Below are 13,382 nucleotides of genomic sequence, written 5' to 3'. Positions count from 1 at the left end.
ACTACCCACAGTCCAATGGGTTAGGGTGAGAGCTGGGTGGAAAATAGTCAAGCTACTGATCCCGAAGGCATTATACAGAAAAACTGATCCTTACTTTACTCTACGTAACTACAGGGCCATTCCACTGTAACATGGCCCATCAGCTAGCGAAATGCTGTTCTACAGGTGACTTCAAACAGCTGTGCCTGAACTCGGGGGGGGGCAGAATACTGGAAAAGGAAAAGGGAAGACCAACTGACACAAAAAGGTACTATACTATGACAAATGGGCAAAAGGGTCAAGTAAACTGAACCCAAAAATACATGATGATGTAGAATCTGGAAGCCAGGGTGTCACAAAGTGCTTGCACCCAGGTCTGGTGTTGCGATGACACCTGAAGGGGTCACATACAGGTGTGATAGGTGACACTTGCTGTAGGCGCCAAAGACTGTAATGAATACTCAAACACCTGTAGTGTCAAGCCCGATCATCACAGGCTGTTAAAAAGCCTGTTAAAATGAGGAGATCAGAAAGGGTGATCAAAGTACCACAGAGGTTAATTGAGCACACAGTAAGGTTTCACTGAGGCCACTGTAAAACTTAATGTGCAAAACGGTGTGTGTTGAGGATGTAGTTGACTTTGCATTTTGGTCCCATTTAGTGAACTGTATCCTGACTTCAGGAAGTTTACTTTTATTTCTTCTTCGAGTGTGAAAATAATTGCCTGGGAACAGGACTTCCTGCTCTCAACACTCCTCTGAGGTAAACAAACAGAGAAAATGGTGTCATGTTTGCTTTTTGATAAGAGGAGACTGAGCTGATACACTTGGTTTTATATCTAGGGCTGGGTGACTCACCATGAAGCCACTGCGTATCACATTTTAAATCTGCTGTACATGCAGTGTCTTTAAGGCTGGAGAGTGTATCAAAGAATATGACATTTGCTGTACACAGACAGCATACATAACGTTGAAGCCTTCAGCGTACAATTGCAGAACTACATCTTTAAAACTGTGTGTAATGAAAGTGGTAAGGGATTGTCTGAATTAAAAGCAAGCATTGGACATTGTGGACGTCATTTGATTTCAGTGCATGTTGAAACTCCATAATGTGTGTTTATAATATGCAGCTGTGTGCAGTTACATGTAAATTGCATATAAACATGAACACATACGCACACTTTGTGTGTGTGTCTGTGTGTGCTGGTGTGTCTGTGTCTGTATGTGTGTGTGTCTTGACCAGATTAAAATCATTTCATGGTTTGGGGCTAATTGCAGGCTTGAAGGGTATTCCCTAAACTCATTGTACAACACAAGCACCATGTTTATTTGAAGACAAAACGGGCAGCCTGTTTGAAGCACATGTTTTTTGTTGCTTCAAGTTGCTTTAGAGAAGATAACTCTTTCCTTTCTCTTGACTGCTCAGTTTCTATGTAGACATTGCACCTTCTGAATGAACTGCTTTTATTTTTCCATGTACTTCTGATTCCACTTTTAAAGAATGTAAGGAGGGAACAAATTACAATTACAGTTACAAACAACCCATAACTCTAGACTTTCATGACAGGCTTACTTAGCTGGCAGTGTCAAAATCCACACTTCTCATTGGGATAATTTAGTCTGTCTTGAACAAATCTTTAATCAAAAGAAACATTAAGCATTTCCATGACATCAGAATTCTGAGAAGAAGGCCACACTATGGTATACTTAAATCTCAGAAAATGACTGGGGAATTAGGTTATGTTGGAAATATTGCTGAGTTCATTGTCAGTTATTATATGCTATCTTCTACTTTGTGTAAACAGAACATGAAATACATTTCAGTTTACATCTGCTTACCAGCTGTTCTTATCCAAAGAGGCTTACACAGCTTGCAGTTTCATTTGTACAGCTGGATATTTACAAAGGCAAGTCTATATCCAAGTACCATATCCAAGGCTACAACACCAGCGGCCCACACGGGAACAGAACTGGTAACCTTTGCTTATGAGCCCTGGCCCTTACCACTACACCACACTGCTGCCTTCAAAACTACTTTTTTAACACCTGTTTTAGCTATATCCTGCCATCAATGGGATTATGGTTTTGGGGCCATCTTTGACCCAGGTTTGCAATTATTTAGCAACTCTGTTGCAGTTCATTTATGCAAATAAAAAAGTACTGATAAAACTTCCATGGTAGCAGAAACTATTGAGGACCCTTACCCACACAGCCAGTGCACTGACTCAGGTTAAGAAAGAACTCTAATTACCATACAGTTTGCTGCTATAGGATCACAGCAAATATACCACAGTGGTCAGGTGATTAAATCTGAAAACAGACCAAGGACAGCCCCTGTCCTTGAATAAATGTGTGTTTAGGCCGTTTCAGACAAGCTGCATCCTTCCTTTGTCAAATGCAAGGGTTGTTACAGCTTAACGAGCTCACTTCCTGAAAGCAGAGTCGTTTTGGGAGACTTTCAGTTTTGATAAGCCTGTCTTCAGACTCACTCTCATCTATTCACACTCGCTATACAGCCATTGATGGGCATAATACAGCACAGTTTACAGTCTACGTGGGTTAACTCAGGACAATCTCACTGTTTGACTCCACCCACCGCACTGACAGAGCAGTTAGGTCATATGCATAGCCTCAAATAAAAAACAAAAGAAGCTTGGTTACCCGCCTGCAAGCTACATGCTGGATAACCACAAAGCCCTGAGTCTGACACGTCCTCAAACAAAGAAGCAGACTCTTTTATTTTCTCTCGGCACAACAAATGGTGTGAAGCGTGAGATAGTTGATATGTCCGATTTTGGGCTCTGCCAAGTCAAATCTTGACCTTTAAAAACCTATTCAGGTAACGAAGAGACATCTAAGAAAACAGTAGAGAAATGCTTTATTGCAGCTCAGAAAATGGCAACCTTAAGTACCAATGCAGTATTTCTTGTGAAAGGCTACATGGAACTGTAGTATTTAGTGCATTTGTGTCCTCATTTTTGTCATATGCATTTTTAAAATCTTCTCAATTTTGGTACTTCATATAAGCTACTGAAAAAGATATGAACACAGTTCTGCAAATTCTGTAAAAAAAAAAAAAAAAAACTTGAAATGGATTCAGTTAATGAAGCACATACCCTGGTGTCACAGAACAAGTGGACATTCATTCATCTGACATATGCACCCCCCTCACTCTGTCTACGAATACAATATTCACATTGATAAATTGCGTGTGTGTGGTGTGTGTGTGTTTGTGTGGGAGGTGGGATGAGGGGAGCACATTTTTTATAACTCATTTTTGTGTCTTTGTAGCTGTCTTTGTAGCTGCAGTAGAACTGTGTATGAGCTGTTTTCTGTGAGGCTAATTATTTCTGGTTTTGACACTGACATATCATATTTGTTCCTATTACGCATCCTTACTGTATGAATGTCTTACGCTTTAAGTAAAGGTGAGTTCTGAATGCCCTGACAATATGGTGCATATGATCATGATTATAAGAATAAACTGTAGGGAGTGTCAACCATTTGAGCTCCACAAGTTTGTGGTCTTTAGTTCAACTCAGATTTCAATTAGTTTACTACAGCTTCTGACTGGATGGGAACTTGAATCACCTGTTGTTTGAGGTTTCAGTCATGCTGCTGGTCAGCAAGACAGTGGATCCCTGGACACTGTTTCCAGTCTTCTCATTGTATTCGCTACTATCCTACTGTCTGTGCATTCTGAAAGCTGCGATCACAACTTTACCTTGATCAATGTATGTCAGATCACAGCCATTCATGTCACAGAGACCTCTTAGTTGATAAGTCCAGCCAAACCACTTCTATGTATGTGTGTGGTAATATTACCCACTAATGACCTTTGAGCATTTTTACAGCAGGTCTCTTTAAAAATTGTATGAGTCTCTCACACAACACAGTTGTTCAGTGGTCATATGACTGACATGACAGGTCTGTGAAATGGTTGCATTTGAATCCTGTCTGTCCTTTTCATGTATAAATTAAACTAAGCATGCAATCAATAAGCATTCGTTCTCTGCAAACGTATTCCAATGAACCAAGGAATGATTGCACAAGAGATTTTTCTGGCATTGCCTACTTAGTGTAAATGTTGTCCAGAGGATCAATCTGTCTTATCTGAGCTGGCTTTAAGGTGGCTTCATTGATTTATGAAGGGCTCTTGACTTCTGTGGGTGTGACTCTTTTCTGCCAACTGTACACTTCATGAAGCCCAAGGGCGGGGAGGATTCTGGATTAAACAGACCACAGAACTGCATTTGCTACAGGGAGCATTCTGCTCTCGCTTCCTTTCAGTATTTACTGACAAAAAACAGCCTTGTTTTACTCTGTCTTTTCAAGAAGTCTAAGAAATTCAACCATTTAAGTGCTGTGTGGTCTACTGTGTGTGCAACTCGGTCATATTTTTTTGCAACAATCTGAACATGCTCCTTCATCAGATGCTCACATTGTTTTTGGAAATGAAGCTAGCTTGTTGTGTGTTTCCTAGAAAAGGGTAACCATTTCCGCTGCAAAGGATCCTAGTGCATTAGGCCTTGCCCTAGTGATGTTCCAAAGGAAACCTCATCAGATACTTCAACCTCAGCAACTGGCTCCTTTCATTCCCTCCGGAGCTTTAGCAACTGTACCCTTAGGCTCCCTCTCCAAGTTTCTCCCCTCGTCTTGGGCGATAAGCTCATTAGCCCCGCAGAGTTGCCTCGCTTCTGACATTTCTCCCCGCATTCTAATCCTTTCAGTCATTACCCACAGTTCATGACCACGGGTGAGGATGGGAAAAGTAGGTCACCCACTTTAAAAAGCTGATTGGCCACCAAGGACCGGCACCGCACCCGTGGCACTGCCGGTGTGCCACAGATCCGCCGGCTGACCCGCAGGCCCCACCTGTCATTGCTCATGAACAGGAAGCTGAAGCACCTGTGCCCATCTGCTAGAGGCAGCTGCCCTCCCCTTGCCAGGGGAACGGCCTCTGACTCTCTCTCTCTGACAGATAACCGCGACGTTCTGTCGGCTCATTTTCACACCATTTTCACAGATTTACAGGCTGACAGGAGCAGCGTTGTCATGAAACGGCACCAACGCAATATTTCCTCCCTCGATTTTACAATATGACCTCCGTTTTACATGAGCACGACCATAGACGTGCAATTCGGAGACAGAGGTTCTCACCACAGATGCACCATCTCGTGATAGCTCAAAACTTCTGTTTGTTCTGCATAAAAAATTTCTATCCAAAACATTGCAAGGAATGGACATAATACCTCAGTGTTTCCTAGAAGAAGAATTTGCACTTGAATGGCAGCACTGATTCAACAAAGACTCTGTATTCAAAGGTTCTTTGAATACATTCACCTAGAAAGGGTAGGCCTTTACCAGTCACTCTATTGCTGTGTGTCTCGCATGTATACAATCGCTTGAAACAGAAGATACCCACCTCATTTGGCTTCCAGACACAATGGACTGAGGCACAAACACCACATGGACCGCTGACGCCAAAGATGTAATTGTTCTATCTGTAGATATACAACATAATAGAACTCATTGAGTAGTCTGTGAGAAGGGCTGAGACATACTACCTAGTGGTGCATGAAGAAATTATAGTTGACCATCAAAATCACCACACAGTATCAAATCAAGGCATTCAGTACCGGATACGACACCACATGAAAGCCCATGTATGTCACAGTCAGCACGGGCCTTTTTCTCCTTCCCTTTTTAGATCACAAAATTCCTTTGAAAGAGAAATGATCGGTTGAAGTAGGAGTGTGAAACATGGAACATATTGTAGAATAGTACATGGATCTAAATAAGGATCTGCACTCGGAAGTACTGTGCTGTTTACTACACATTTGAGTACTAAGGTTACTAAATGCACACATGCTATGCATTTAAGAGACCAACCACTCAACGCATTACACAGCCCTGGCAATTTTCTCAGCAGTCCCTCCCTCACTCCAAACCACAAGCCCTCATGTAGCGAAAATGGCATATTAAAATTATGCCTCTGTGAAGTGGTCTGAGTAGAGACCTCTTAACTGGGAGCTCACTGCTGCTTTGCCAGATTCATCCGTTTATAGGAAACAGGAATTTGTCTTCAGAGTTTGGCCTTCATTATATGTGAATTATAAATGAGAGATCTGAGGTGAGCTTTGTTAGGAGGACATTACTAAGAACTGACACTGTGAAAAAGCTCTGGCAGGATCACAGAGTGTTAAACTCCAACCACCATGTTGGCATGCAAGCACTGAGCGTAGCTTACTGTGGTATGCAGTCCTCACAGAGATTGATAGAGCATACACTATTTACAGAATTTACTGTTTGGTGAACCATTCAACTAGCTTTTCATATCCTAACACTGCCCTCTATTGTTCTGGTGCTGTCATTGCTGAGGGTGAGCCTGCTAATTTGACAATGAGTGTGTTGGCTATGTTATTCTTCATTCCCAAAACCATTTGTTCCTGAAGGCTCTGATTAGTCCTTTTCTTCCTTAAATGTTTATTGCATAACTCGCATTACTCACACATTACATTGTTCGACCCCAATGACATTTGACACACTTGCCTGCAAATTTTTTGGCAGCAGTTAGATCTTTGCCTCAGTCAACACAGTCACATGCAGTATAGCTGAAAACAATTTATTTTTCCTCTAATTTGCAAGAGTTGACAAGTGTAGGATTTTCAGATTTGGTCTTAACAATCTCTAGGTAGTATCCTAATGCAGTTGTAAAGGAACAGTGGTATCTCACTTCTGCCCCCATGAACAGCAGTTTGCAGTCATACTAAGCATTTTGCAGCACTTTTGACACTGTGCTCGAACCAGAAAGCCAAAGAGCACAAAATTGAAATTCACAATATTCGCATCACTTCTGCAAAATAAATATTTTGTTGCATATGCTGACCATTCAATCACTTCACCTCTCACACTCCCCCTTTCATTACACGAGCCAGTTCAAATAATTCAAATTCAAAAGCTTACAAGGTCAGAAGTAGGTGCTTGAAACTCATTGTGTAAGGTCTAAATAACTTGGTTATGAAAGTATACGTGGTTGCTGTTATGATACAGCAACCACTGATATTTGGGGGGGGGGGGTTATTATGTTTGGCTTGTTTTGCATATGTACGTCCTGGAGCCTTTATTAAAATAGAGATTTATGAACTGTAACGTGTCCCGGGACCTTTGGCCTAAAACCTGGCTCCTTTTGCCCAGAAGCTCAAACATAGCTGAAAATATCCATTCGAGCATGACAGTGATCCAGAGTATTCATGCAAGTTTACACAGGTTTACTGAACATAAAATAAATATTCTCAACTGATCATCTCAATCCCCAGACCTCAATCCAATCTGATGTTCTTGGCTCAGACTCAAGGAAGTAGGTCACAAATGAAAAACAGAAAATCTGTAGGACCCTGATCTGGATAATTCTGCCAGGAATTGAGGAGGAAGGGAGGGATGGAGTAATGTAGAGTTCAAATTTAAGTTACAATTGAACATTTTAAGCAGATAAATTAATTAGTAAATGCGTATTTCTTTTTCATGAGTTGTGTTCCTTATTAATCAGGGACACTAATCAATATAGACTGCACTGTACATCAAGCTTATATATAATTCTGAAATATTCACCGTGGCGAAAAACAACTTCAAAATTATCAAAAGGATAAGATTATCACAACGGCGACAGCCTCACACCATGAAATCCTGTCACGGACACGTTACACAAGGCTTCTGGAAGGGGTCAGTATCCTTAACTGCCTTCTCAGTCCCACACCGCTGCCCTGCTATAAAGAGATCCTGCGGCATAGCTTATGTCATGTGTCAGATTTATCTGAGGCCGGCTTCCAAATGTGCAGCCAGTGAAATGATAGAGTCCACCACACAGCTCCCTTCCTGTGCTGCAGAGACCCTGAGGGCTTCGTATCCGATTTCACAGTTCCACCAATGTGGAAAAAAAAAACACAATTTCTTCACACACCAGCTTTTTTTTTTTTGGAAGCTCTGTGATGACGCTTGTGTTTCACCTGCGATGAGAGCAGACAATACAGGCCACCTTCCCAAATTAGTTTGTTTAAATTTGATGCAATATTACTAAAAGTATAATTTAAAAGTTATTATACAGGATGGGCAGCATTGGCACATAGGTTATGAGAGATGCTGCGGATTTTTTACCCATCCAACACTTTAATTATGTAATCAATATGAATATATTACCCAAAATGAAAGTGACAGTGGACAACTAATACTAATATTACTGCTAATTATTTTAGCTTATATACAAACAATAGTTGCCTAGCCCTGCAACGTGCCAACTGACTGACAAAGCATGCCGCAGGTTTGGCAAGAATACTCAGTTTCCCGCTTTGTGATAATTGATGGTCAACGTGAAATGACGTTATGTCTGGCTGTAGATCAGTACAAATCTGTGCAGATCTGCTATGTGTAACAGTCTGTGGCCTTAATGTGGTAAAAGGTCTAAGAACAATAGGAGACGTGGAATCGCCCTAATTTCCATGGTTAAACTGTGCCCTTTGATCACCCACCCAGGTTGATCGTTGACCTTAGCGAGCGTTATCAGAAGATAATGGCTTCTAATATAAAGGCTGCCTGGCACTCCGGCATTCACATTGCTCAATACCGAACTCCCACTCTGTCAAACATGATGACTCTACATCACAAACTCGCTGCCTTACTCATACTCCTGTGTCTGCTCTGTGCCCTCCAGGTAGGACTCCTCCAGATTCTGCATCCTGTTCAATACCGGCTCCTTTCAGCGGGCAGGTGTCCGGATGTCGCTCAAGACGGCTTTAGGAATCAGTGTCCTCTTCGCGTCACAACGTGCTGATAGAGCAGTCGTCATCAGGACTGCGATATCAGTCGGTAGCTTGTGTTTTGCGTCGTTTTTCTCTTCAACCGATTACTGACACGAGCCGGTGTTTAAAGCAGGTGTTGTCTGGTTGCATAGAAAGTTTAAATGCATCAGTGACTTCGGTGTCAGACTCAGATGTTACTGAACGTGTTAGGAAATGTGTTGTCACTGCGATGCTGTCAGTTGCTGCTGTGAGGATTTGCAGAGCCATGTTTACTGTATCTGGATCTCTGGATTCACCCACATCTTGAAGAACCTCTTGCATATGCTTCTGTTGCTGCTCTGTCCTGCCTGGTGCTATTCAGTTATTAAGGAGACGGCAGCATATCAACAGCATGCTGTGAAGTGTTCAGTTGGTCCCTTTGTAGGCAGCACAACGTGCACTTGGTAGATTGCTTCTCCATTCTGTGCCACTGTGTATTTATACGTTTTTAGAGTTTGCCTTGTTTAAAGAAGTCAAATAGACTTTTCCTATAGGGTTGAGCCCGCCTGTCTCAGATCCAAGAGTTAAATGCTTTGCTGCCTGCATAAATCTCACCTGCACACTCGCCATTGATTGTGTTGTTGTGTATCAGGGATAAAGTGCTGTGCACAAGATTTTCTAATCATCAGGACTGTTGTTGTGCTGACAAGGTGGATTTTCTCAGAGCTCTTAAGAGTATGCTGTGTGACAGAGATACCACGAGAACCTAACGTACAGGCTGAGCCCAAGGAGGTGCCGCCCCCCCTCCCACGTGGCGGTTTCGCGGATGGGGCCATAGCGCTCACCCTTGTCTGCCCCCTCCCCCACAGGTGCAGACAGCCCCTCTGCCGGATGACTGGGGCATGGACCTCATCTACCGGGCCAAGCGCTCTCTGTTATGGCGCTGGAACACCCTGCGGCCTGTGGGCGCCAGCTGCCGGGACCACTCCGAATGCGGGACCAAGTACTGCAGGTGAGCCCCCCACGTTACATTACATTACATAACATTATTGTCATTTATTAGATGCTCTTATCCAGAATGACTTACATAGGTTACAGTTTTTACATGCTATCCATTTATACAGCTTGATATTTACTGAGGCAATTATGGGTAAAGTACCTTGCCCAAGGATACACCAGCAGTACTCCGGCAGGGAATCGAACCAATGACCTTTCTCTTGACTTGCTCTTTAACATTATGCTTCACTGCCGAGCATAAATAATTTTTTTTGAAGAGAGGTTCCCAAGCGCTGTTATGCACCTCAGCCCAACATGGGGACACAGGGTGTGAGTCTCTTATTGGCATTGTGACAGACAGTATCTGACGGGGCAAACTCAGGGGGTCAGTCTGACCAAACCGTGCCCGTAAGCTTGATACTGTAACCTAAATAAATCACATCGCAATTCACAGGGCCCCAGCAATAACAAATGAGGATCAGCGATTTCCTCCTTTGTCAAACCCTTGATTTTCAAATTATTTTTCCCACCATTCCTTCGCGCGGGTGCAAACGATGTCTTGTTAATGATCAACATATTGTTTATCGTACCAGCAGCAAGGATAATGGCAGTTATGGAAATTCACTCTCTCTTTATCAAGGAAAATGTTATCTTTGTAAATGATCAAGATTTGTGGTGATAATGTTCTAACCTCTTCTCTGTCCTGATGCTGTTTTCAGAGGAATGACTATCATCTGTTGTTTTATTGGCTGCTACAATGGCCAGGAAAATAGTAAATGTTTTGTTCTAAACAAACATACATGGTTCTGTACTTGTAGTGCATTTTACTTACAATGCACTTAATATTCTGTCATTTTATTATATTGAAGTTTATTGGTTTATTATATTACATTTTCATGGGGCTTATTGTTGTTGCTTATTATGTCTTTTCTGAAAGTTATAAACTACAGTTAACCTAAGTACCTCACAACATTGCATTGTTTCTTCAGAAACAATTCATGCTTCCAGGATTTTATTGCCAACCATCATGCATTCTTACATGAAAGCCTTTGTGATATTCACAAAAGAATATAAAAAAACCCTGTTTCTCTGTCTTTGCAGGGCTCAAGTTTGCTCATTCCGAGTTTTTGCAGCTTAAACGAAGGACCTTAGCCCATTCTGGTAGCTTCACCGCCTCAAGGATCTAAATCTTTTTTTTTTTTTTTTTGAATCTCAACATACCAGAGAAGGGACACTTTACCTAATTTATCAAAGATTTAGCTCAAAGTGTAAGAGCACTTTTAGCTGTTTTCCAGCTGTTCATCAATGGTATAAATCTACTAAGGACAATGTCTTTGATAAAAAACTGAATTATGCACTTGGACGTCCACCCAAACCCATTCACCGTTCTGACTACCACACTTATTTTCTTGATGTGAACTGGGGAAGTCACACGAGGCACACACCGTACAAATAATCTCCAGCAACATATGTTCATCTCACAAACTCAGTGACTGTAGACTACTGTACCAACATCCTGCCTCCAAAGCGATGTGTAGTACATTCATTGCTGTGGACATCTGTATATTCCATTAGTGTAAAAACATTCTTGAAAGTATTTGATTTTTGTTGATATCCATGTGAAAATGTGATGCCGTTTTATAGTATAAATACATCTGGAAACAGTCCAACGTGGTCCAAAGTTGCAAGAGGATATATGTGCAAACATTTTCACGGGGTTTATAAGAAAAGCCTCTTTGGATAAGAAACACAATTCAGTTTCCTGTTCACCCAAAAGCTTCTTTTGCACACAAAGCCGTTGAGAGGTTGTTAATACTGTGTCAAGTCTTTATTTATTTGTAAATATATGAGGTGTTGGCGGTTTTGTACGCAGAAAGATGTAAATAGTTCATGTTAAAATACGTTTATTATTTTTTTATTGTTACAATGGTAGTGCAAATACTTAAAAAATAAGAAATGCCAAATGAGGGTATTTAGCGTGATGCCACTGATGGACAAGATGTACTGGTTTTGGAAGCAATAAAACATGGGTTGTCATTTGAAACACACTGGTATGACTCGGGCAGGGGGATCAAGCCGTATCATCATCAGACCTTACTGGGGTTCAGAGAACAGAAATGACACAGTAGTACACAAAATCAATATTTACATCTGTTACCATCAGGATGACATGAAGTGTTCTGCACAATATATTTAACAGCAATCGTTCAACAAGCGCATTTGGCAAAAGCTGCCAAAAAACATGGGAAATACTGCTGGCTGGAAGTAACAGTGTTGTCACAGAGAGGACATTAGTACCTTTCTGTGAGATGGTTACAGACATTATTATGACAAGACAGATGGTACATTAACAAAGAGAGATGCTGGCACTTGTTCAAGAGAAGTATCTGTAAATAGTACTGGTAGTATGCAGTAAGTGTTGAACACAGCATGTGGGGAGAAGCAGGTTAGTGCAGGAGACTCAATGCAGACAACAGTCCTGAAGGACATTTTACATTTCCCTTTAAATTGCCCATTTTCAATTTTTGTGTTTTTTTTTTCCTCATATGTCATACACCATCCTCATTAAAAAGAGTAGGAAAAGCCCTCATAGTAGATTTGGCTTTTTTCAGGGTTAACGACAAAGAACATATGGGATCAAACAGAAACATTATAGTACGGGTAAAATACAAACTGCTTTCTTAAATGATCTGACTGATGGAAGTGAGCTGCTTTACCTCAGCAGGGCTGAGCTCAGAGGGATTGGCCGATGAACATGAAAATACAGGCTCTTGACTGCACTGTGGAACAAAGACTTTTTGGTCAAACCGAGTTTGTGTCTGGCAATTTTTACTGCACGTTAACCTATTAACGCTTGCATACATAATTACATGGTACATACTGGTCACTTTTTTATTCATTTATAGGAAACACACTTTAGTCCTAAAGGACGGTGCCTGTCCATTATATGTAAACGATTACTTTCTCATTCTTTGATCTGAATTTCGCAAATATTTCACCAGTAAACGCAATGGAAACACAATGGCTGCCATTCAGCTGGATACATTGGTTTGCAAACAATTAAACTTTTCTTTCAAAAAAGCTTTTAAAATTCTGTAAATAAACATTGCCCTAACCCCTGATTTAGTGGTTTACAATCACCCTTAAAGTGCAAACCAACGATAAACGACTAGCAAGACAGAAATTCATTCATTCAAGCCTTCATCTTGGCTACTATTGATGATTAGAAAAAAAGCGGTGCACAACTGATGCCGCTCAGGATGTCAAATTAACGATAATATTTTCCTTCTCAATCTTCTCAATCTCCTGTTGCTGTCTACGATTTCTCAGCTCTTCAGAATAATTTGCTAAAAGGTCGTTACGCCCCAGAAGGTTGGCACGTCCCCGCGTCCTTCGGCGGAACTGCTCTGCTCACGTTTCCCATGAGCCCCGGCGTCGATCTGTTGACTTTGCGTGGCTTCATTTAAAAAGGCAAAAACCAATGGAAATCACAGACTGAGCACGTTCAAGATTGGTGCATTAAAATGCTGCCCAAGATGTGAGGGAAGTTACAGTTGGCCTTCTAAAAGGATTTGGCATTGTGGTCATTGGCAGCGTCTGCAGCAAAGTTACCTGACGCACCTGCTCCCAGAGG

At 41.5% G+C, this 13,382-nt stretch overlaps 1 protein-coding gene across 1 annotated transcript; it reads left to right on the top strand.

The window, feature by feature from the left end:
• The first annotated feature begins 8,604 nt into the window (after positions 1–8,604).
• On the top strand, positions 8,605–11,203 carry LOC118777531 (liver-expressed antimicrobial peptide 2). The gene is made up of 3 exons (XM_036528559.1): positions 8,605–8,685; positions 9,622–9,764; positions 10,850–11,203. Exons 1-3 carry the CDS (start codon positions 8,620–8,622, stop codon positions 10,884–10,886), a joined length of 246 nt encoding a protein of 81 aa, XP_036384452.1. The 5' UTR covers positions 8,605–8,619; the 3' UTR covers positions 10,887–11,203.
• Positions 11,204–13,382: the final 2,179 nt, after the last annotated feature.

This window comes from Megalops cyprinoides, chromosome 5 (assembly GCF_013368585.1).
Source record: "Megalops cyprinoides isolate fMegCyp1 chromosome 5, fMegCyp1.pri, whole genome shotgun sequence".
NCBI lineage: Eukaryota > Metazoa > Chordata > Actinopteri > Elopiformes > Megalopidae > Megalops > Megalops cyprinoides.
The sequence above is the reverse complement of the archived record's forward strand: the minus strand, read 5'-3'. Positions and strand labels throughout refer to the sequence as shown.